This window comes from Peromyscus leucopus, chromosome 1, assembly GCF_004664715.2.
Source record: "Peromyscus leucopus breed LL Stock chromosome 1, UCI_PerLeu_2.1, whole genome shotgun sequence".
Lineage (NCBI taxonomy): Eukaryota > Metazoa > Chordata > Mammalia > Rodentia > Cricetidae > Peromyscus > Peromyscus leucopus.
In genome coordinates, this window is record NC_051063.1 from 160,567,968 (window position 1) to 160,591,110 (window position 23,143).

General features: G+C 47.8%; 1 protein-coding gene and 1 non-coding gene across 2 annotated transcripts in view; both read left to right on the plus strand.

The window, feature by feature from the left end:
• Wdr88 (WD repeat domain 88) overlaps positions 1–20,482 on the plus strand; it is a 36,613-nt gene extending 16,131 nt beyond the window's left edge. Inside the window, exons 5-11 of the mRNA XM_028877715.2 lie at positions 640–778; positions 2,270–2,399; positions 6,217–6,404; positions 8,481–8,563; positions 10,496–10,564; positions 17,162–17,254; positions 20,117–20,482. Coding sequence (XP_028733548.1) covers positions 640–778; positions 2,270–2,399; positions 6,217–6,404; positions 8,481–8,563; positions 10,496–10,564; positions 17,162–17,254; positions 20,117–20,257 — 843 coding nt within the window. The 3' untranslated portion in view covers positions 20,258–20,482. The remainder of the gene's footprint in view (positions 1–639; positions 779–2,269; positions 2,400–6,216; positions 6,405–8,480; positions 8,564–10,495; positions 10,565–17,161; positions 17,255–20,116) is intronic.
• Positions 20,483–21,795: 1,313 nt separating this feature from the next.
• Positions 21,796–21,869, plus strand: Trnat-agu. The gene has a single exon. It is a non-coding gene; the product is annotated as a tRNA-Thr (tRNA).
• The last annotated feature ends 1,274 nt before the right edge of the window (positions 21,870–23,143 follow it).

Consider the following 23,143-nt stretch of genomic DNA (forward strand, 5'->3'; position numbering starts at 1 on the left):
CCAGAAGAGAGCACCAGATTTCATTACAGATGGTTGTAAACCATCATGTGGTTGCTGCGAATTGAACTCAGGACCTCTGGAAGAACAACCAGTGCTCTTAACCTCTGAGCCATCTCTCCAGCCCAGATACTGGGAATTTAATACATATCATATCAATGAACTTCTCCATAGCTCCACAGTCTCCACAATGCTCTAATCTCTCCCCTCCCTCCCTCCCTCCCTCCCTCCTCCTCCCTCTCTCTCTCTCTCTCTCTCTCTCTCTCTCTCTCTCTCTCTCTCTCTCTCTCTCTCTCTCTTCCCGGTCACTTTTCTCCCCCTCTCCCTCACTGTCTCTTTTGAGATTGGATCTCACTTGTAGCCCAGGTTGGCTTTGAACTTGCCACCCTCCTGCTTCAGCCTCTCAACTGCTGGGATTACAGATGTGCTCCACCATACCCAGCTTCAGCGATTTCTTTCTTAATGTAGTGCTGCATGGTTCCTTCTGCCATGTTCTGTCCGGCAGAAGTGAGCTCGGGGTCTGGCCACATTTAATAAGGGCGCAGCTGGGCTCAGTCCATGGGAGGGAATCTGCGGGCGCACCTCGAGGCCGGAGACGGCTAAGCAGCTGCACTCTCTTCCTTGGGCTCTGCCTCATTCCAGTGGAAACTCAGGCACGACACCTTCGTAGTGTGCTGTAAATTCTCTCCCAATGGAAAGTTCGTGCTCACAGCCTTGGACGTGAATCGTGGGATTTGCTTAATTGATCCGGAAAACATTACCGCCGTGATCCAGATCAAAGGTGAGGCACCCAGGCTCCCTGTGCACTGCAGCAATGCCTTACCACTTCAATAGGGAACTTCACTGGTTTATACGTGAGACTGCGCATGAGGGTCACACTATGAGCCCTGCATGCTACTGCGCACCAGGAATTGCAGCGTGTGGAGGCAGGGGAGTGAGGCGTTCAAGATGATCTCTTCAACCCTGCACCCACATCTTTAACATATAAGAATAACAGTCACCACACATCAATTTCCTGGGCGATACTATGCTATCGGGATGTACGATGTAACCATGGGGGGAAGCAAGCAGCATTTCTCCATGTTATTCCTTTTACTTATATGGTAACTTTGCAATTATCTCAAAATGAAAACTGAGAAAACCCTTCATTGTTAAAAAAAAAAAACAAAAAACAAAAATCAATGTAAGTTAAAGGTGGCTGTACCCGTTTTGTATTCTTCTTGGAATTGTTATTTTGTATGTATGTATTGAGGGAGTGGAATTAGGTTTGCACATCCCAGGCAGGTGCCCTACCACTGAGCCACACCCCAGCCCCTCACTGGGGGATTCTAGGCAGGGGCTCTACCACTGAACCACACCCCCTGCTCCTCACTGGGGGATTCTAGGCAGTGGCTCTACCACTGAGCCACACCCCAGCCCCTCACTGGGGGAGTCTAGGCAGGGGCTCTACCACTGAGCCACACCCCAGCCCCTCACTGGGGGATTCTAGGCAGGGGCTCTACCACTGAGCCACACCCCAGCCCCTCACTGGGGGATTCTAAGCAGGGGCTCTACCACTGAGCCACACCCCAGCCCCTCACTGGGGATTCTAGGCAGATGCTCTACCACTGAGCCACACCCCAGCCCCTCACTGGGGGATTCTAAGCAGGGGCTCTACCACTGAGCCACACCCCAGCCCCTCACTGGGGATTCTAGGCAGATGCTCTACCACTGAGCCACACCCCAGCCCTCACTGGGGGATGCTAGGCAGGGGCTCTACCACTGAGCCATACCCCAGCCCAGAGATATTATTAATAGTGCATTGCTAGGTGACCTTTCTGACTGTGTGTGTGTGTGTGTGTGTGTGTGTGTGTATGTGTGTCTATTTTCCATATGTCTTTGGTTCTTATCATACTACTTTTCAGCATTTTGAACTTTCCTATTCATGGGTCACTTCCTATTTTAACCTCCCTTCACACTCCCAAGTCCTAGTTACATACCTACCTTCTTCACACTCTATCCCATCTCCAGAAATAACACCCTACTGTGCACTCCTCTCGTGGCTCTTGGCATGAAGCAGTTTGCAACACAGGGTTTCTCTCTCATTGAACTGGGAGCTGTGTGGTTGCAGGCAGCTAGTCAGCTGGGCTGAAAGCCTGGCACATGGCACACAGGCAGGAAATGCTGATGCAGGCGGATGGTCCTTGAGAAAACTGGGATTGTTCCTATAGCATTATTGGGTGGTAGAGTTCCCTGGGTCTTTGAGGTCCCATGTCACTTTGCTTGTGTGCAGATCATCACAGAAGGTCCATCACAGCATGCTGCTTTGACCCTGACAGCCAGAAGGTAGCTTCCGTCGCCATGGACAGGTGCATCAAGATCTGGGATATCACATCCCAAACCACGCTGTTTACCATACCCAAGTGAGAAAGGTTCCGGTGCTGGTGTGTGTGTGGGGGTGGTTGGTGTGGGCAGCAGCATCCCCCCACAGCAGGAAAGTGGGAGAGCTATCTCTCTGTATTCCCCCCAGACTCCAGTGTCCCAGTGGAGGTGTCTCCAGGGTGGTGCCATGGTGGGGAGTCTGAGGAGGCCAGAGAGAAGCCCCCGTGCAGCCTATAGGCTGAGCCACACCTGGTATTTGTTTCAGTGTGAATTCTCACTAGCAAACATGCCCAGAGCCTCTGTGAAAATATGACATTCGGGGCCAGGAGTGGTGGCACACTTCTTTAATCTCAGTGCTTAGGGCATGGAGGCAGGCAGATCTCTGGGAGTTTGAGAATTCACCTTGGCCTGTGTTCTGACAGCCAGAGCTGCATAGTGAGAACCCTATCTCCAAACAACCACACAGTGAAGTTCAGCTGGGCACGCTGGCACACACCTCTTGTCCCAGCACTAGAGACGTGGAGGTCGAGGGCTGAAGTCTCAAGGCCAGCCTAGGCTACCTAATGAGACTCGACTTGAAATTGGGGAGCTCTCAGGATCCAGGTGGGCCTTGCTGGTGGCTGCTCTGCAGTGGGTGCTGGTGTCAGGATCACAGACGGTGTACACACCTGTCACCTTGCCTGCCCTGCTCAGTTCCTCCTTCCTGGGCCAGCTGCCAAGCCCGATGGCTCGAGTTCAACCCCTGGGACCCACAAGGTAGAAGGAGAGGCCTGACTCATGCAAGTTGAACTCTGACTAGTCATGCTCATTGTGTCACACACACACACACACACACACACACACACACACACACACACTCACGAAATAAATCATAAATGTAGCAAAAAAATAAAAATTAACCAGCTAGCTTGGGAGAGATGGCGTTTTCATTATTTATGATGAAACACACGCAACATGAATCTTGACCATTTTTTTAGTGCACAGTTCACTGGATTAATCACATTCGCAACATTTGGCAACCTTCACTATCTGTCTCCAAAGTGTTTCACCACACCGAAGGGAAGCTGCGTCCGTTAAGCAATGACTTCCCGCTCCCTGAAGCCCCTGGGAGTCGTCCTTTCCCTTTCTGCCTCTATGAAATTGCCTAGTGTAGATATTTATATAAATGAAGTCATATTTGTCCTCAAGTAACTGACTTCTTTCACTTACTATCTTCAAGATTCATCCCTGTTGTAGCAGGTAGCAGAATTTCATTTCTTTTCCTAACTGCACATATATGAATATACATACATGCACACGTATTGATACACATATATACCATGTTTTGTTTATTGGGAATTTCACATCATGCACCCCGATCCTGCTCACCTCCTAGTTCCTCCATATCCACCCTTCACCTCTGCAGTGTCCCCCACTAAAAGAAACCCCCCAAATTAATTAAAAATAAAACAAAAATCCACCTTGCTCCTCCATCTTTCCCATCCCTCCAACACCTCTTCATTGGTCCTAGCGGCATTGGGAGCCGCGGTGTGCCGCACAGTGCACCCTTTTGTCCAGTCAGCCCCACCCACAGATGTTCACTGACATGAGTCATTAGTCTGGTCCAAGGCCTCTGGGCTCTGGCACACCATCACTGGACCCTCACCGAAACTCCTCTCCTTGTTCTTCGTGCATCAATTTGAGTCCCTGTTTTCAATTCTTCTGGTATAAAGCTAAGAGTGGACACAGTGGGTCAAATGGCAGTAATATGTTTATGTTTAGCTTTTTGAATTTTAATTTTTTTTTAAGTATTTATTTATTTATTCATTTATTATGCATACAGTGTTCTGTCTGCATCCTTGCAGGCTGGAAGAGGGCACCAGGTTTCACTAAAGATGGTTGTGAGCCATCATGTGGTTGCTGGGAATTGAACTCAGGACCTCAGGAAGAACAGCCAGTTCTCTTAACCTCTGAGCCACCTCTCCAGCCCATGAAAAATTTTACAATTTTATGTGAATGGATGTTTGGCCTGCATGCATGTCTGTGCACTACATGTGTGCAGTACCTGTGGTGGCCATAAGAGGGCGCCGGATCCTCTGGAATAGGAGTTACAAACAGTTCTGAGCAGCCATCAAAAGTCACCAGAAAATTCAAGAAAAGGGAACTCTGTTTGTATCTTTCTTCCATGTCTGGCTTCCTGTCTAATATTCTAAGTTCTCTTTGCTCATTATTCCTTTCTACTTAGAAGAAGACTCTTGGGCCTTCCCCTCGCCCCCATTTTGTTTTCAAGACAGGGTTTCTCTGTGTAGCCCTGGCTGTCCTGGAACTCACTCTGTAGACCAGGCTAGCTTCAAACGCAGAGATCCACCTGCCTCTGCTTCCCAAGTGCTAGGATTAAAGATTTGCACCACCTGCGCCGCCGCCACCACCACCACCACTTGGCTTCTCTTGAGCTATTTTTAAAAAAACAAAAACATTTTTTTTAAAGATTTATTTATTTATTATGTATACAACATGTATGACTGCAGGCCAGAAGAGGGCACCAGATCTCATTACAGATGGTTGTGAGCCACCATGTGGTTGCTGGGAATTGAACTCAGGACCTCTGGAAGAGCAGTCAGTGCTCTTAACCTCTGAGCCATCTCTCCAGTCCAACAAAAACACTTTTTTTTTTTTTTTTTTTTTTTGGTTTTTCGAGACAGGGTTTCTCTGTGTAGCTTTGCGCCTTTCCTGGAACTCACTTGGTAGCCCAGGCTGGCCTCGAACTCACAGAGATCCACCTGGCTCTGCCTCCCGAGTGCTGGGATTAAAGGCGTGTGCCACCACCGCCCGGCCCAACAAAAACACTTTTAAAAATAATTATTTATCTTGCAATCCTGAGAGAGAGGAGGGAGAAACACACACACACACACACACACACACACACACACACATACTCACACACACACACACACATACTCACACACACACACACACACACACACACACACACACACACAATTTTGTAATCCTGTGGCACATGTATGCCCCTGTGAGGACAACTTGCCGCAGAAGTTGGTTCTCTCCTCCCACCTCGTGAGTCCTGGGAACCAAACTTTCCGAGACAGGGTCTCTTTGTGTAGTTTTGGTGTCTGTCCTGGAACTCACTCTGTAGACCAGGCTGGCCTCGAACTCACAGAGATCCGCCTGGCTCTGCTTCCCAAGTGCTGGAGTTAAAAGCATGCGCCATCACCTCCCGGCCACCACTCTTTTGAGAACAATAAAATTCTTAAGAATTTCCATCTAGGGGCTGGAGAGATGGCTCAGCGGTTAAGAGACTGTTCTCACTGTGTTGTCCCAGGATGGCCTCGAACTCATAGACCAGTATGGTTTCAAAGTTGCAGTGAGGCGGCCTCTGCCTCTTGGATACCAGTCCTGCAGGTGTGGGGCATCACACTGTGCTGAGAGTGCACTACAAACGGTTGGGTCCCTTCCTTCTGGCCCCAGGATTTCTTTTTCTTAAATATTTTTTAAATTATTTTATTTATGTGTGCACTGTGCGCTTGGTGCCTGTAGGGGACAGGAAAAGGTGTCAGCTTCTCTGGAAATGGAGTTTTGTGCCACCGTGAGGCTGCTGGGAATTGAACCCACATCTTTTGGAAGTGCAGCCAGTACTCTTAACCACCGAGCCACCTTTCCAGCCCCACCCCCAGGGTTTTGGTGAGGAAGTGGTCGTTGCAAGTGGTCTCCCACTACAGCCTAGATTTCACGTATCTCTTGCTGCCTTCAAGAGATTTTCTTTGGGAGGTGACACCCCTCTCCCTCCAGGCAGGGCCCCATCAGGACTGCTCTTGGGTCTCCTGGCATGGTGTGTTAGCATGCACTCCACCTTTGTTTCAGTGCCCATGGCAATACCATCTCAGACTGCTGCTTCACCATCAGTGGCCACTTCCTGTGTACCAGCTCCTGGGATAAAACCTTAAAAATATGGAATATCCACACGGGGGAGTTTCGAAAACGCGGAGCCTGTGTGACTCTGATGAGGGGCCACGAGGGCTGTGTGAGTTCCTGCTGCATTGCCAGAGACAGTGAGTGACCTCTCCCCTTCCTGACCCCTCTCTCCCCTTTCCCTTCCCTAATTTCCCCTCCCCACTTCCTTGTGGGTTGCATCCTGAGAGTTGAAATGGAAAATGTGTGCCACAGTGAAGCCAGGTTCACCCTCATTTACCACCCGCACATTGGAAGAGAACCCAGCTGGCTCCTTCCTGGTCCATTTGTGTGCAGACAAGCGGTGACTCCCCATGGTTCTAGCAGGAAGGGTGGTGCTCCCCTGCCGAGCCCCAAGCCAGGAGAGGAATTTGTGGACACATGCTTTCCAGTGGCAGGAACACCAGATCAATGTGGCTTAAACCACAAAGTTTAAAAAGAAACTTTTAATTTTTTTGGGGGGGGTAACGTATAAAATATTGTTCAGATTGCCTTAAAATGGTATTTCTCAAAGTGTGGTTGGTCTTCAAATAATTTGCTCATTGGGGTTGGAGAGATGGCTCAGGGGTTAAGAATACTGACTGCTCTTCCAGAGGTCCTGAGTTCAACTCCCAGCAACCACATGGTGGCTCACAACCATCTGTAATGAGATCTGGTGCCCTCTTCTGGCCTGCTGGGATACATGCAGACAGAACACTGTACACATAATAAATAAATCTTTTAAAAAATAATAATTTGCTTGTTGAAATAGTTATCTGACGCTCACACAGACCAACAGAATTCCAGTCTTTGGAGAAGGGCTGCAGGATTCTGCATTTTAATAAGCCCCAATCGCCCCTCCCCCGCCCCCATGCACATAAATGACCAGAAACACTGCCTTGAAGGAAACACTTGTCAATGTCTGCAATCCTGTAAATTTTCATCCCGAATCCGCTCTATGGAAAGGACGCTTCCTGCCGCGGTCTTGCACACCTGTTCCCCTCCCGCCCGGCTCCTTCTCCTTTGTACGCCTTCCCCTCCAGGAGGTAAGGATGGCATCGTGTGTTTCCAAGCCAGTCTGGTTCTGGTCACTGGCACTCCTCAAGGAAAAGCGGATTTCTGTCTCATTGGTGTCAGCACCAAGTCCCGAGGAAGGCTCCCATTGGCTCAGCCTGAGACACACACCCGTCTCTGAGCCAATCACACAGCAGCGGATGAAAGGCTCTGATTGGCCAGAATCGGGAAACTTTTCGGCCTCCGGAGTTAGAGGTGGGAGTTAGTATCCTCTAAACCAGAGGGACTGAGAACAAGAGGGGAGTCTTTCCTTAAGGAAGGTGCGGTGCTGCCACCAGGTGAAGTGACATGGAGGTTCGGGGGACCAGTGACAGGAAGTCTTCTTCAGCAATGAAGGTGCAGCTAGGGCCCTTTGAGGGAAGTGGCTGTTCAGGGTAAAGTTACTTATTGCCAAGTCTGGGGACCTGAGTTCAATCCCTGGGACTCATATGGTGAAAAAGAGAAAGAGAAGTCTCAAAAATTGTCTTTTGCCGGGCGGCGGTGGCGCACGCCTTTAATCCCAGCACTGGGGAGGCAGAGGCAGGCGGATCTCTGTGAGTTCGAGGCCAGCCCGGGCTACAGAGTGAGTTCCAGGAAAGGCGCAAAGCTACACAGAGAAACCCTGTCTCGAAAAACCAAAAAAAGAGAAAAACATTGTCTTTTGGTACTGTGCACACATGTATACACACACACACACACATACACACACACACACACACACACACATACACACACACACACACACACACACACACACACACACACACACAGAGATGTAATGATTAACAAAACAAGGCCTGCTCTGTAGCCCAGGTTGGCCTCAGACTTAAAATTCTGTTGTCTCATGCCCCCCAACTCCAAGTACTGGACCCATAACATTCACCACCATGTCTAAGGTGCGCACACCGGCAGGAGCAGTGTGGTTCAGTGGTCGACTGACTTGTTGGTGTCCATAACTATAAGGGACACGGCTACCCTGGGTAAGAAAGGAGGGGCTGCAGCTGACTGGACGCCATCAAGCCGCACCAGGAAGGGGCCCGATGTTTTCAGCGTAAGCCACGGCAGCGCTCACGGATGCCACTGCAGCCTGCTTCGGCCTTCCTGCAGTGCGGAGGGGGCACCCACTCCCCACCTTTGTGTTGCAGGCTCTATCCTCATTTCTGGTGGCTTTGACAAGACGGTGACGATTTGGGACGTAGGAGATGGTTACCGGAAGCTGTCATTGAAGGTACAAGTGCCTGCACAACATAACGAGTCTAACTTGGTTTTTTTTTTTTTTTGGGGGGGGGAGTAGGATCTTGCTATGTAGCCCAGGTTAACCTCAAACATATGACCTTTCTGTTTCAGCCTCCCTAGGGCTGGGATTACAGGTATGGTGGCGTGCCGTCTGATACTGAGGCTAAGGCAATGAGACGGACCTAGACGCCCCCTAAATGTCCTGACACCTTTGTGGGGAAGGAAAATGACATCGGCTAATTAACCACCAACACTGATGAGGGGACAGAAAATAATAGAGTGAGGCGACAGAGAGGAGCTTGGGGGTAGCCCGCAGTGCGTGGGCGGTGGGCTACAAAGAGGAGGCACATGATTTCAGATCTGGATGGCAGTAGAGAGACCTCGCGCAAAGGCACTTGGTAGGGAAGAACCCAAGGTCCCATTCGGAAACTCAAAGGTCACCACGAGGACCTGCTACAGCTTCAGGGCTTCTGCCACCGGCAGAGGAGGCCCGCATCCAGTGGTCTTCAGTGTTAGCAAAGTATTATCCAACATGGCAAGAATTTAGGGCTGGAGCCCTGTACCCTTGGTGCCGTGTCTCAGTCACCTCTGACTTTTAGCCTCCGAGTTCTCAGGGACTCTGTGTCTGTACCTTGAGTAGCACATGTCCATCTTACCCCTATCCCACACACCCGGGGCTAGTCCGTCTAAGCTCAGTTCCAGGGAATGCCAAGACAGAGGGACTTTCCAAGTTAGCAAACAAACAGCTCCACACTGAATGCCCCCACGCTGTGCTTAAAATCCCTCTGTCCCCTCTCGGATTGCTCTAGACTCTCTCTTCTCTGCTTTCTATTTTCCCACCCTCTGACAGAGAATGAAAAGACCTTTTCATTCTCAAGTTTATCACCATGGGCATCCTCTGTGTGTGTGAAGACAGCGCACTTGTTTTTTTTTTTTTTTTTTTTTTTGTTTTTCGAGACAGGGTTTCTCTGTGTAGCTTTGCGCCTTTCCTGGAGCTCACTTGGTAGCCCAGGCTGACCTCGAACTCACAGAGATCCACCTGGCTCTGTCTCCCGAGTGCTGGGATTAAAGGCGTGCGCTGCTGCAGCTGCCGCCACCACCGCTCGGCCATTTCCTCTTACTTTTATGTAAGTTCCAGGGGTCGAACTTGGATCTCCAGGCTTGTGTGGTGAGTCCTTTACCCACGAAGTCACCTTCCTCGCCTTTTGCTGAGCCCTGCAACTCCAACCTCTCCTCCTTTTCTTCTCACCCCACTGTTACCACACTTTCCACCAGTAAAATGCCAGAGATGGTAAAGATGCCGAGGCAGAGCCAGACATCATAGGGGGTGCATGCACCCGTCTCCTCTGGTTTTATTTATTATTATTATTATTATTATTATTATTATTATTATTATTATTTTGTTTTTTCAAGACAGGGTTTCTCTGTGCAGCCCTGGCTGTCCTGAAACTCACTCTGTAAACCAGGCTGGCCTTGAACTCACAGAGATCCGCCTGCCAAGTGCTGGGATTAAAGGCTTGCGCCACCACCACTACCACCGGCTCCGGCCCCGGTTTGTTTTGACCCGAGGAAAACAGCCCCTCATTTGCTTACGCTACTGTGGATGACTCTGGAATCCCTTGAAGCCCAAAGCCTCTCCCTGATAGAGCCTGGGAGAGGCACTTTCTTGAGCAACATGGGTTAGGGAAGACCTGGGTCCAGATAGGAATATAGTCTTTTATCTCCTTCCTCTGCTGAGCACTGTGGCGTGATTTTAAAAAACATACAGCAAGCTGATGCAGACACAAAGCACCCATCTTCATGGCTTGTGTTCTGTCTTCACTGTTGATGGAACCAAGGATGCACTATGGCTTCCTGACTTCCTGTTTCTGTTGTTTTTATAAAGCATTTCTCCTAGGTCTCTGTTAAATTATTTTTTGTGCAGGGCCATGATGACTGGGTGACGGATGTTGCTATTAGCAGCAACAAGAAATGGATCATCTCTGCTTCAAAGGTAAAGCAAGCAAGCTTTGGCAGATAAACGATAAATGTTATAAGTCTTATCAATAAAAAACCAGGAGTTAGATATTAGGGTAAAACCTGAATGATCAGAGAAGCAGGAGCAGCCACAGTTGCTTCCTTCCTCTTCTGTTCCTCCATCCCAAAAGGCCGAGATTCTATCTCTGCCCCACCTTATCACTTCCTGTCTCCTCTCTGTACAGACCTCCAGACCTCTATGGTTAACTAATGGCTAGCTCTGCCCTCTGACTCCAAGCAAGCTTTATTTGTCAAAACACAAACAAAATATTACACATTTCCCCCTTTTTGGCTAAACAAAACATGAAGGTTTTAACTAACATAAAAATTATATGCAATAAGTACAATAACTATATACAAATATATACTGGCAATAATTACATTAACAATGTCTAGTCCATTAGCATCTGACAAATTCAGAGAAAATACTCCATTATCTATCCTATCTTGGTGAGTCCAAAGGGTTAATTTTGCCAAATACAAATAGACTGGATATTGTAGCTGTAATTCTTACTTGATAACTGTTTTTGTTGTATATAATCTTACTATATTAAAGTTAAAACCTTTTTTAATTAGACAAAAAGGGGGAAATGCTGTGGAATAATCCTCTTGTACACTGTAAAGATTTGTCACTCAAATTGGTTTAATAAAATGCTGATTGGCCAGCAGCCAGGCAGGAAATACAGGTGTGGCAACTAAACAAAGAATGCTGGGAGGAGGAAAGGCAGAGCCAGGAGTCACCTGCCAGATGCAGAGGGAGCAGGAGATGAACGTGCCATGCTTATAAAGGTACTACCGCCGGGCGGTGGTGGCGCACGCCTTTAATTCCAGCACTCAGGAGGCAGAGGCAGGCGGATCTCTGTGAGTTCGAGGCCAGCCTGGGCTACCAAGTGAGTTCCAGGAAAGGCGCAAAGCTACACAGAGAAACCTTGTCTCGAAAAACCAAAATAAATAAATAAATAAATAAATAAATAAATAAATAAATAAATAAATAAATGTACTACCACACAGCAGAGCTTAAATAAGGAATATGGGTTAATTTAAAATGGAAGAGCTAGTTAGGAATAAGCTTGAGTTATTGGCTGAGCTTTTATAATTAATATAAGCCTCTCTGTGGTAATTTAGGAACTGGCTGCTGGGTATTTGGGAACAGGCAGACTTGACATAAAACTCCATTTACATATATTTTATATATTCTTGCTTGATTGTTTGAGACAGGCTCTTACCCTATAGTTGAGGCTGGCCGCGAACTCATGATCCTCCTCCCTCTGCCTCTCAAGTGCTGGATTATAGATATCTCCACTGTAACCAGCCATTGTTATATATTTACAATACAGAGATATAAGATTATTTTATGAAGAGAACATAAACAACGGTGACTAAACAGAGGTTACTTACACTCCATTTCTTGAAAAGCGGCCACCTCTGTTGGTTCACATCTGTAATCCCAGCTCCCAGAGTGTTGTGCAGGTTCAATATAATCCCTATCAAAATGCCAATAGCTCCCACAGCCCCCCAAAATGGAAAAGTCGGCCTTCAAGTATAAGGAACCCATAGGGTCTTTGAGTACCCAAAACAATCTTGAATGGTAATATTCACAGCAATGTTACTGGTGGGCTCATACTCCCCAAATTCCAAACTCAACTGAACTCATAATAATTAACACAACGCTAAGTGGCATCGGGACAGACAGATGGTTCAGTGGGACAGACCAGAGAACTGATCAATAAGCCATGACTTACTTGATCTGATGATTTTGTGCTACAATCACCCAATGGAGAAGGGACAATCGTCACACACGGTGCTAGGAAAACTGGACATTTACATGCAAATGAATGAAGCTGACCTCTTGTCTTATACCACAGATGGTCCTTCCATATCTGTGGGTTTCAACACACAGATTCAACCAACCTGGACTGAAAATGTTAAAAATCTCATGGGCATAGTGGTGCACACCTTTAATCCCACACTCAGGAGGCAGAGACTGGTAGATCTCTGTGAGTTCAAAGACAGCCTGGCCTACATAAAGAGTCCTTGCCTTTTAAAAAAAATTCCAAGGGCTGGGATTAAAGTCATGCACCACCACCACCTGGCCACACACACACCCTAAACAAAACTGTATCTATACTGGACACACACAGACCATAATTCCCTTGTCATTATCCCCTAAACAAGAGTCTAATGTCCATTTGCAGTCTCTCAGGCATTATATACAAGTCTAGTGATGATTTAAAGAATATAGGAGCATGGATGTAAAATATATATATATATATATATATATATATATATATATATATATATATATACACCATTTTATGTAGGAGACTAGAGCATCTTCTAATTTTGGTATCCTTCATTGTGGGAGTTCTGGGAACAGTTCCTCATGGACACTGAGGGGTCATTGTGCAAAATAAAATGCATCAAAGACCTAAACTTATGAGCTAAATTTTTAAGACTATGAAGGAAACTTTGGCGAGAAACCTGACTCTGAGGTCAGGAGTATGGCAACAGAAGCCAGGAATACATGGAGCTGGAGAGCTGGCTCAGTGGATAAGAACACTGGCTGCTCTTCCACAGGATCTGAGTTCAATTCCCAGCACTAACACAGCAGCTCACAACCATCTGTAACTCCAGTTCCAGGTGATCTGACACCCTCCAGAGACTCCTGCATGTACATGATGCATATAAACTAACACACATTTACATAGGAATAACTAAGACTATTTAAAGCAAGGAAACAATTAAAAATAGAAAAATTGGGTTTCATCAAAATTAGTATCTTTTTTTGTGTGTGTGTTAAAAGGCTAGGCCCAGTGGACCCCCGAGGGACACAGCTGCAATCCCAGAACCTGGGAGGCCCTGGCAAAATGGAGAGGTCCAGACCAGCTTGGGCGACCTTGTTTCAACAAACAAAATGATACCAAATAGTTTGGGGGTAAAGAGTATATAAATTTGTGCTATTGTTCATTTTGTTTGCTTTGCTTTTTAACGATAGAATCTCACATATCCCAGTTTGGTCTCAGACTTATTATGTAGCCCAGGATGACCTAGAACTGATACTCCAACCTCTGCCTCCCCAGTGCGGGGATTACCGGCGTCTGCTGCCACACTCAGCTCTATTGCCCCTCTTTCTAGCCTCATCCTCAGTACACTTTAAAGTCAGGGATGTTCTTGTCCCATACCTTAAAAATATAAATGTCTAACAAACTAACATTTTAACATCATTTCAAAGGTCAGAAATGATGACGGCCAGATTGTAGACATGGGCTCACATTTACTCATTTCTAGAGTAAAAATTCATCATGGAACTGGAGATATGGCTCAGTCAATAAAGCCTTTGCTGCACAAGCATGAAGGCCCAGGTTCGGATCCCAGAACCCACACAAAAGCAAGGCGCCATGTTTGTTACCCCACTCGGAGGGGAGAGAGGCAGGCCACCCTATTCATCTTCCCATTTGTTTTGGTAAAACGTTTACAGAATGAGTGGAGTTTGCCAAAATTTACATCTTCACTGTGTGTTGAATGTGCAGATGAGTTAGAAAAGTCTGATTTGAAGTTGGAAGTGCTGTCAGGGACAGGTGGATCTCTGAGTTCGAGGCCAGCCTGGTCTACAGAGTGAGTTCTAGGATAGCCAGGGCTACACAGAGAAACCCTGTCTCGAAAAACCAACCAACCAAACAAAAACCCAGGACAACAAAAGGAAAATCTGGGTTGAATTTAGGTAGTTCCCAGCCAGCTTCTGCTTTATGTTGTCTGTGCTTTTATTAAAATCTTCACAGGAAGCCAGAAAAGGATTTGGAACGCCAACATTCAGCTGAAGGGCTGAGGGGTGACTCAAAAATACACACACACACACACACACACACACACACACACACACACACACAATTTTCATGTGTGCACCACATCCGTGGAGTGGCCTCAGACGCCAGAAAGGAGAGTTATGGGTGGTTGTGAGCTGCTCCATGTGGGTGCTGGGAAGCGAACTCCAGTCCTTTGCAAGAATAATAAATGCTCTTACCGACCGAGCCATCTCTCCAGCCCCGACACTCTTTTGTTTGCTTGTTTTTGGTTTTCTGAGAGGTCTCATGTGAGGTCCTGTAGCCTGGACTGGCCATGTTGCCAGGATTTGACACACTTCTTGATACACTGTAGAAACTGACTGTAGATAAACCTGCCACTTCTCCTGGGTAGGGGCCAATATAACTGTTATCCAAAGTTCAGCTTTGGTCTCTCTATAAGACATTTAGTTTCAACTGCTTATTAGGAAATGCAACACAACATAGCCAATAAGATTTTTATTGCTGCTTTAATAAATGAACACAATAAACAATATGGACTCAGTACCTTATAATTCCATAGAATGGCAGTCCAAGAAAGTGAATCTCACTAGGGCATTAAAAAAAAAACCTGCATTTCTTTCTGGAATTTAAAAAAATTTTTATTTATTATTTAGGCGGGGGCAGTCAGAGGAGTATCAAATCACGTGGAGCTGGAGTTACAGGCAGTTGTGAGCTGCCTTTCGTGTATGCTGGGAACCGAACTCAGGTCCTCTGCAAGAACAGCATGTGTTCTTAACCACTGGGCCACCTCTCCAGCCCTGGAATTAATTTTGTTAGTAAAAAAAAAGTCCAGAGCTCACAAAGTCGTGTTCTCTGCTCCCCACCTCAGGCTTGCTTATACTCAGCCAGGTTGACCTTAACCTTGTCAGTCCCCTGTCTCAGCCTCCTGATGCTGGCATTAGTGGGCACCACCTTGGGGCTTTTGTTGTTTGTTTTTTGTTTTGTACATTCTATGAGTTTAGTCAAATACATGTGTAGCATGAATCTTAATAGGTCTTATTAATAAAAACTAACCTGGAGCCAAGTATTGGGGTGAACGCTGAAAGATCAGAGGGACAGAACACACACAGCTAACCTCACCTCGCCAACTTCTCAGCCGATTCTGTCTCCTCAGACTGGAAGCCTCTGAATCCTCATCCAAATGGATCTCAGCTGAACTGCTGCTAAAAGCCTACAAGCTTAACAAGGCCCTAGTTCCTGGTCCTCACGCCTTATATACCTTTCTGCTTCCTGCCATCACTTCCTGGGATTAAAGGCGTGTGTCACCATGCCTGGCTGTTTCCAGTGTGGCTTTGAATTCACAGAGATCCAGATGGATCTCTGCTTCCAGAATGCTAGGATTAAAGGCGTGTGCTGCCACTGCCTGACCTCTATGTTTAATATAGTGGCTATTCTGTTCTCTGACCCCCAGATAAGTTTATTGGGGTGCACAATATATCAACCACATACATGCCATTATTGCAGTAGCCTATAGAACTATAGAATACTTTTACTGCCTGAAAAATCCCTCATGCTCTGCTTATTCAGCCCCTCTTCATCCCCAGAATCCATGCCAGCCACTGTTTCTTATCACACACACACAAAAACAACAAACACAACATACCACACACAACACACATATCACACATCAACACACATCACACAGAACATACTGTACATACTACACACCACACACACATATCACACATCACACAGAACACACATGTTTTACACATCACACAGAACACATACCACACACATAACACACACATATCAGACATCACACACACACAGAGCACACATACCACACACACAACACACACATATCAGACATCTCATACACATACACACACAAAACGCACACATATCACACATCACACAGAACACACACTACACATACTACACACAACATGCACACAGAACACATACACACAAATGTAACTCTCACCTCAAAGGTGATGACAGTTTACTCTGGTATCAAGCATGAGTGACCGTGACACAGGAGCACAGATTCTGGTCACCCCACATTCTGTGCTCCCCCATGGCAGCAGTCCCCATAATAATGGAACCTAGAAAATCATCCCCAGCTACGTTGGAAGGTCGCAGGTACCTGGGGAAGCCTCATCTCCAGGCCTTTGGTTGGTAGAAGTGAGGGGTCGGTCTGCACATTCCAAAGGACTTACTTCAAGGTCACAGTGGCCTTAGATGACATCAGAGGTGGGTCACAGAGGGCTGTTAAAGCTGCTAGAGACGGCTGGGCTCGTGACATCTGGCTTTGGACTTGCAACATTCCAACCTCTCCATGTTAGTTCTAGTCAGTGAGCATTGCAGAAGGCTTAGAGGAAGGTGTGGTGTTTGTTTGTTTTCCAGGAATTGCGTTCATGCTCAGTCTATAATATTCACTTTCCTAGAATGCTGGAGAGATGACATTGACAGCCTGTAGTCTTTTCAGACTGGCTTGTTTTGCTCAGCAATATGTGTTTTTGCATTCTCCCTCTCTGTCTTTTGGGGGGCTTGACAGCTCATTTATCCTGAACACGGAATGCTATCCCACTGCATGGCTGTTCCACAGGCCCTCATGTAGCCCAGGCTGGCCCTGAACTCCTGATCCTCCTGCCTCAGCTTCCCATGTGCTGGGATTACAGGCATGTCGTGTACCTGTGTTGTGTGCTGCTGGAGACTGAGCCACACCCACCGCCTTCACAGTGGTTTTTTGTTTTGTGACCCCTGGTTTACCATTTGACTTGATCTAGGACAACACCTTGAGACTGTGGAATATTGAAGATATGGAGAAAATTCCTTTGGTAACTGAGAACAAGAGGACCATGGGCTGCAAGGTCAAGCAGGTTGGTATCAGGTAAACGTACGCCCAGGGAAGAGGTCCCTTAGCCTTCACCAATTCAGTTTATTCCCTGAGCAAACATTCGCAGGACCCCGGGGCCAAAGGTGAGACAAGTGTCCAGACACGAGGAAAACACAGGCTCACATGGTAAGGGTCATCTTTAGAAAAAGTAACACGGAGGAAGGGGTGGTGTTGGGGTACTTATTATCCATATTCTCTCGGTTTTCTGAGACACATTCTTGATATATCCTAGGCTGGCCTGAAACTCTTGACTCTCTTCCCTTATTCTAAGTGCTGGGTTATAAGTGTGCACACAGCTTATGATTTGTTTGTTTATTTATTGTGCTAGGGTTAGAGCCCAAGGCCTTTCACGGCATGGGCATAGGCAAGCACGCTCGCACTGAACTGCACTCCCAACTTCTAAGCTATTATTATTATTATTATTATTATTATTATTATTATTATTATTATTTTGAGATAGCATCTCACTGCATAGCTCTGGCTGGCCTGCAACTAGCAATGTACACCAGGCTGACCATGAACTTACAGAGATGCCCCTGCCTCGGTCTCCTGAGCTCTACCGTTAACGATGTGCTCCCTGGCTTTTTTGTGTGTGAGGTGTGTGTGTGTGTGTGTGTGTGTGTGTGTGTGTGTGTGTGTGTCCAGAAGAGGGCATTAGATCCCTGGAGCTGGAGTTATAGGCAGTTGTGAGACACCTGACCTGGGTCCTCTGAAGGAGCAGAAAGGGCTCCTAACCACTGAGCCATCTCTCCAGCTCTGTGATATTGTACAGGGTAGTCAGGATCTGTCAACAGGTGTGTAGACTTGACGAGGGTAAGGGTTTGTGGGAGTGGGGTTCAGCTATTTAAGGGAAGGAGATCCCAGTGGCAGGAAGAGCCCATGCAGGGTCAGAGGCATCAGCAGGTCTGGTCTGCCTTGGAGCCGGCTGGGGCAGTGAAGGTCTGCAGAAGGGGGAAGGCCGAGGGAGCCCCCTGCAGTTGGTAGATGAGTGGCTGGACCCTCTGCAAGTGTGCCGTGCTCCATCTGTAGACACCCTGGCCAGACCCCTGCTTCCCCATGTGGAAGGCCCAGGAACCCATCATTGTTCAGTACAAGAGCTGGGTGGCAGGGTTGGCACACTGTTAGCTTTGCCAGGGATGGCCACAGAGGCAAAAGAGGTGGCCACTCTAAGCTCTCAGAAGTTCTGGCTAGAAACCACGGCTCCTTGAAATAGCCAGTGTGGGGCAGCACTGAGGTTAGGGAACAGGACACCTTGTCTTTGTGGCTAGCTGGTTTCTAAGGTTCTTGTGGCCTTGTTAGTTCATAGACCCTGGAAGCTATAGAGCAATGACCATCAGTCTTCTCCCTGACATCCGGGCTGGCCCAGAGCTGCCTTCTCCATGAGTCCTCTTATTCAGAGTTTGAGCCACGGTAATAGGTTGCGAGGGAAGGTAGGTAAAGGTTCTCATTTTAAAGGATCTAACAGGAACTGTAGCAGAAATGAGGCTACTGTGTCCCACTTGTTCCAAACTGACAGGAGAAACCTCAGCAGCTGGGTTTCTCAGAAGGTCTGTCCCAGGCAGGATCTGCTGGGCTTCCAAGTGCCCTAAGTTCTTAAGGGGAGCAAAGTATAGGAGCATGGAGTGCCAGGATATGGACCTGACACCTTGCAGGTTTGTGTGCGTGTCCCCAGAAGAGGTATTAGTGTTCTAGTGTTGGGACCCCTGAGCAGCCTTTGATGTGGGCTGAGAGTCTCTGCCTGAATCACTGGCTTAATAGTGGGTAGCAATGAGACAGGTGAGTCTCTGTGTCTGCTGGACGGTATTTTGGCCAGAAAGAGACTCAGCATGGAGGAGACGACTCAGACCCCACATCAGCTGGCTGAAATCCTCGTCTGGAGCTGAGCAAGTTGGCTCCCTCTTGTAAGCCCAATATTTAGGAGCTTGAGGCAGGATGATCACTAGTTGTTGGAGGTCAGTCTCTGAGATTTAGTGAGGCATTTTCTCCAAAAACCTAACCAATAAATGGGGGCTAGAGAGATGGTCTAGCGGCTGAGAGCGCTTTCTGCTCCTGCAGAGAACCCGGATTCGATTCTAGCACCCACATAGTGGCTCATAACCATTCCCAACTCCAGTTCCAGGGGACCTGATGCCCTTAACAAACAGAGAAATAGATAAAAGCCCTGTTTAGTTAGTAAATCTCGAATGCTAGCCAGGTAGCACACACCTATACCACTAGCTTTTCAGAAGGCTGAGGCAGGAGGATTTATGCTTATGGTCTGCCTGAGATATATGTTGAGAGCCTAACTCAAAATTAAGCACACGCGCACACACACACACACACACACACACACACACACCAGGGTGGGGGTGAGGCTGGGAATGTAGCTCAGCGGCCTAACACGTACAAGGCCCTGGGTTTAATTCCTCCCACTGAAAAACAAACAAAAGCATCCTTACCTGCTCACCTTGCTTCTTTCTAACCCTATCCTGCAAGTCAGGCATCCTTAGCATATCAGGACTCAGGCCACTTCTTGGGGTCCACAAGTCCACTCAGGACCACTCTGTCCAGGGAACACTGGACAAGAGCTGGACACAACCCTGTCTCCTTCCTCCCAAGCACGTGGCTGTGTGAGGGCCAGCCCTCGCTACCCTCCTAGCATTGGAGGGAAAGGCTGGGCAGAAAACTGTGTCTGGTCTTGTGCTCCCAGCCTGCCCGGGGCAGTTTGTGGAGTGAGGGACTCCGGAGCCCTTGACTTGGCTCGGTCCAGGCCAGCTGGGTGGTGGGAGGTGGGATTCCACACTCACAGCTTCATCTCCCTCTGACCTGTACATCGTTTCTGTTTTTGGAAAATACCCCATGGCAGTGCAAAAGCTGTGACCAGTTTTTCTCCACCTTTGAAAATGAATCTTCTATATTAGCCAAGCGGTGTATGTTCTGCCGGAGAGAGGAGGATGTAGAATCTGACTCCTCATCATCGTCATTGGAAGAGAGTAAGGACAGCTGATGGCCGTTGGGCCCTTTGAGCAACTTCAGCACAGGGCACAGTCTGCAGCGTTCTGCAGGGACCTGCTTTGAATCCCCTGCCCAGCTGAGTGGACCTATCAAACTGAGGCAGGAGCCAGGCCATGACTAGACTCTCCGAATGGTGCCGCCTCTTTGACCCCCACCCCCAAAATCCTTTAAGGGTGAGCACTTTTAGTTTTAAAATAGAATAAATCTAGATTCCTTTCAAAAACGTGTGTGTGTGTGTGTGTGTGTGTGTGTGTGTGTGTGTGTGTGTGTGTGTGTGATTGTAGAAACAGTTTGCTACTTCTGAGCTTTCCATCCCAGTGTCCATCTATCTCATTTTTGGAACACCTTGTGAGCTAATATTGTGGAGTCTGGAGCTGCCCTGTAATGTGGTCCTGGGACGGGCATGTGCACTTCTTGGACATGTTTGTCAAGTGAATGTGATGTGTGGGGCCCACGCTGTGGACGAGGATGGCAAGGCTTTGTGATTAGTTTGAATATGGTTTCTCCCTACCAGGTTCAAGAGCTAGGGGCTTGGTCCTCTATGTTAATGGTGTTGAGGGGTCCGTGGGACTTAGTCGTTTCCTTCCTTCTTAGGTGTATGGGTGTTTTGCCTGTATGTATTCAGGCCTTACATGTATTCAGTGCCCATAGAGCCCAAAAGATGGGGATAGATTCCCTGGAAAAGATGATTGTGAGCTACCATGTAGGTGTTGGGAGTTGAACCTGGGTCCTCTTAACCACTGAGCTATCTCTCCAGCCTACTTCCAGATAGTTTTGAGGCCTCTTTCATCATAAAAACCACGATAAGTGTATTCATTACCACCTTAGCTCTGGGGTTGATTAGAATGCATGCACCCACACGGTCCCCAATGATGGACACCTAGATTATTGCAAACAACGCTAGCCAAACATTTCCGTGCACAATTCATTCATTTTTGCATAGATCAGTTCAGCGAATGAGTCTCCCACTGGTGTTAAGGCCAGAGGAATGCATCAGTAGTGATTGACTTCGTTGCCAAAGGCTAGGCTGGCATGGCAACCCCAGCCTGGATGGGGAAGGTCTTACTTGATCACATCGTGTGGGGTCTTCGAATCGCCCAGAGCCCACTAGGGATCTCTGTCTCTCTCTGGATCCGGGAGAAGCGGTCCAGAAGTTAAGGGCCTGGGCTGGCAAGGATGGCCGCAGCCCTCTTGACACCCAAGAAAATAAGCAGCCCGGCCGTATTGGGGAATTTTGGAGTGTCTCTGGGGCAGCTGCGAGCTCCGCTGAGATTCCCAGCCAATGAACTCTCCTGACCCGCAGAAGACAGAGCACAAAACAAATGCTACTGTGACCCGGAAACGAGGCCGGTCCCACTCTGCCCGCTCCGGGAAGCCGATTAGAATGTCCCGAGTTCCTTCAGATGCCTACACAAACGAAGGACGGCAAGGCGCATGCGCGCCACTGTCCGCATAAGACCGCGTACGCATGCGCAAAACTCATGAAGTCACTAGAAATGGGAACTAGTTTCTCGCACTGCTCGTGCATGCGGCGCCGTGGCTTAGTTGGTTAAAGCGCCTGTCTAGTAAACAGGAGATCCTGGGTTCGAATCCCAGCGGTGCCTGGGCTGTGTTGTATAACACGCTCTTTTGTGTTACTCCTCATTTTTGCAAGAGTTCTCACCGGACCGCTCCTCTGTCAGGGAGAGTGAGCCGAGGAGGACAATTTAGCTGCAGACGTTGTTGTGTTGCCTGTTAGGCTTTGCCCCTTGAGGGAGGTCGCCAGATACAGTCCCTCCGAGTGCTCCCACAGCGGTGAGGAGTCTCCACGACCTCTTGGCTTCTCAATCTTGTAAAGAATGCGCATCACCTCTTCTGCCGCCGTTCAGCGGGTACTAACGCTCGGCATACTGAGGACAGTTTGGCGAGGCCAAGTGAGTCTCAAAAAGTGGACCTTGTAGCATCAGATCCGACCAGTCAGTCTGCATCCGCAGAACATATTAAAAAACAAAAATAAAGAAACAACAACAACAAAACCCCGCGGACGGGGGGATGGTTCGGTGCAGTAGTGTGGGGCTTGACTATGCTCCGAACGCGGATACTTTTTGATTCACAATTGAGGTTACAACTCTATAAATCATTTTAAATCATCTTAAGGACTGGTGAGATGGCTCAGTGGATAAAGATGCTTTGCTGCCGATCCTGATGCCCCGAGTTCAATCCCTGGGTCTAACAGGGTGGAAGGCGAGAACTGACCCCTGAAAATTTGCACATGCGTACTGTGGGTCATGTGCACCCACACATATGCTCACAAATAAACAAATGTAATAGGGAAAAAAATCCTAAGCTGAAAAGTGACAAAGTAGTTGCGTTAACCCACCATTAACCCACACAGCGGGATGTGCATGGGATTTTGGTTAGATAGGGCAGCATGTGAAAAAACACAACGCCTAGGAAAAATATGTAAGTGCTGCTGCTGCTGCTGCTGTCGCCCGGCTACTGGGGGTTGGCTGTGGGGCGTCTCTCCAGCTGGGGAAAAGACTGAAATTTAAACACACTGGTTTCTACTTGACCACTATGATCAAGTTGACAAATACTGAGTTGAATTATTGTAAGCTAGGATGAACAAGAAAATTCACTTGTCGCAGAGGTAATTCGTTCTGCTTCTCCTATAGGTTCACTGTGTGATTTTGTTTATGTTTGTTTGTTTCAGTCGGTTCCTGCGCTTTGCAACGTCGTTGTTTTGATTGACATTGCCAAGGAAAGCGTCAGGCATAGTTCCACATTTTGCAGAGCTAACAGGGGCGTTCAGTGGAATCCAGTTAGTGAAGGGTTTGTTGGAAACCACGCTTGAGTTTTTCTGGGGCTGCCTTAGTTCAAGCTCATCTAGCGGGTCTGG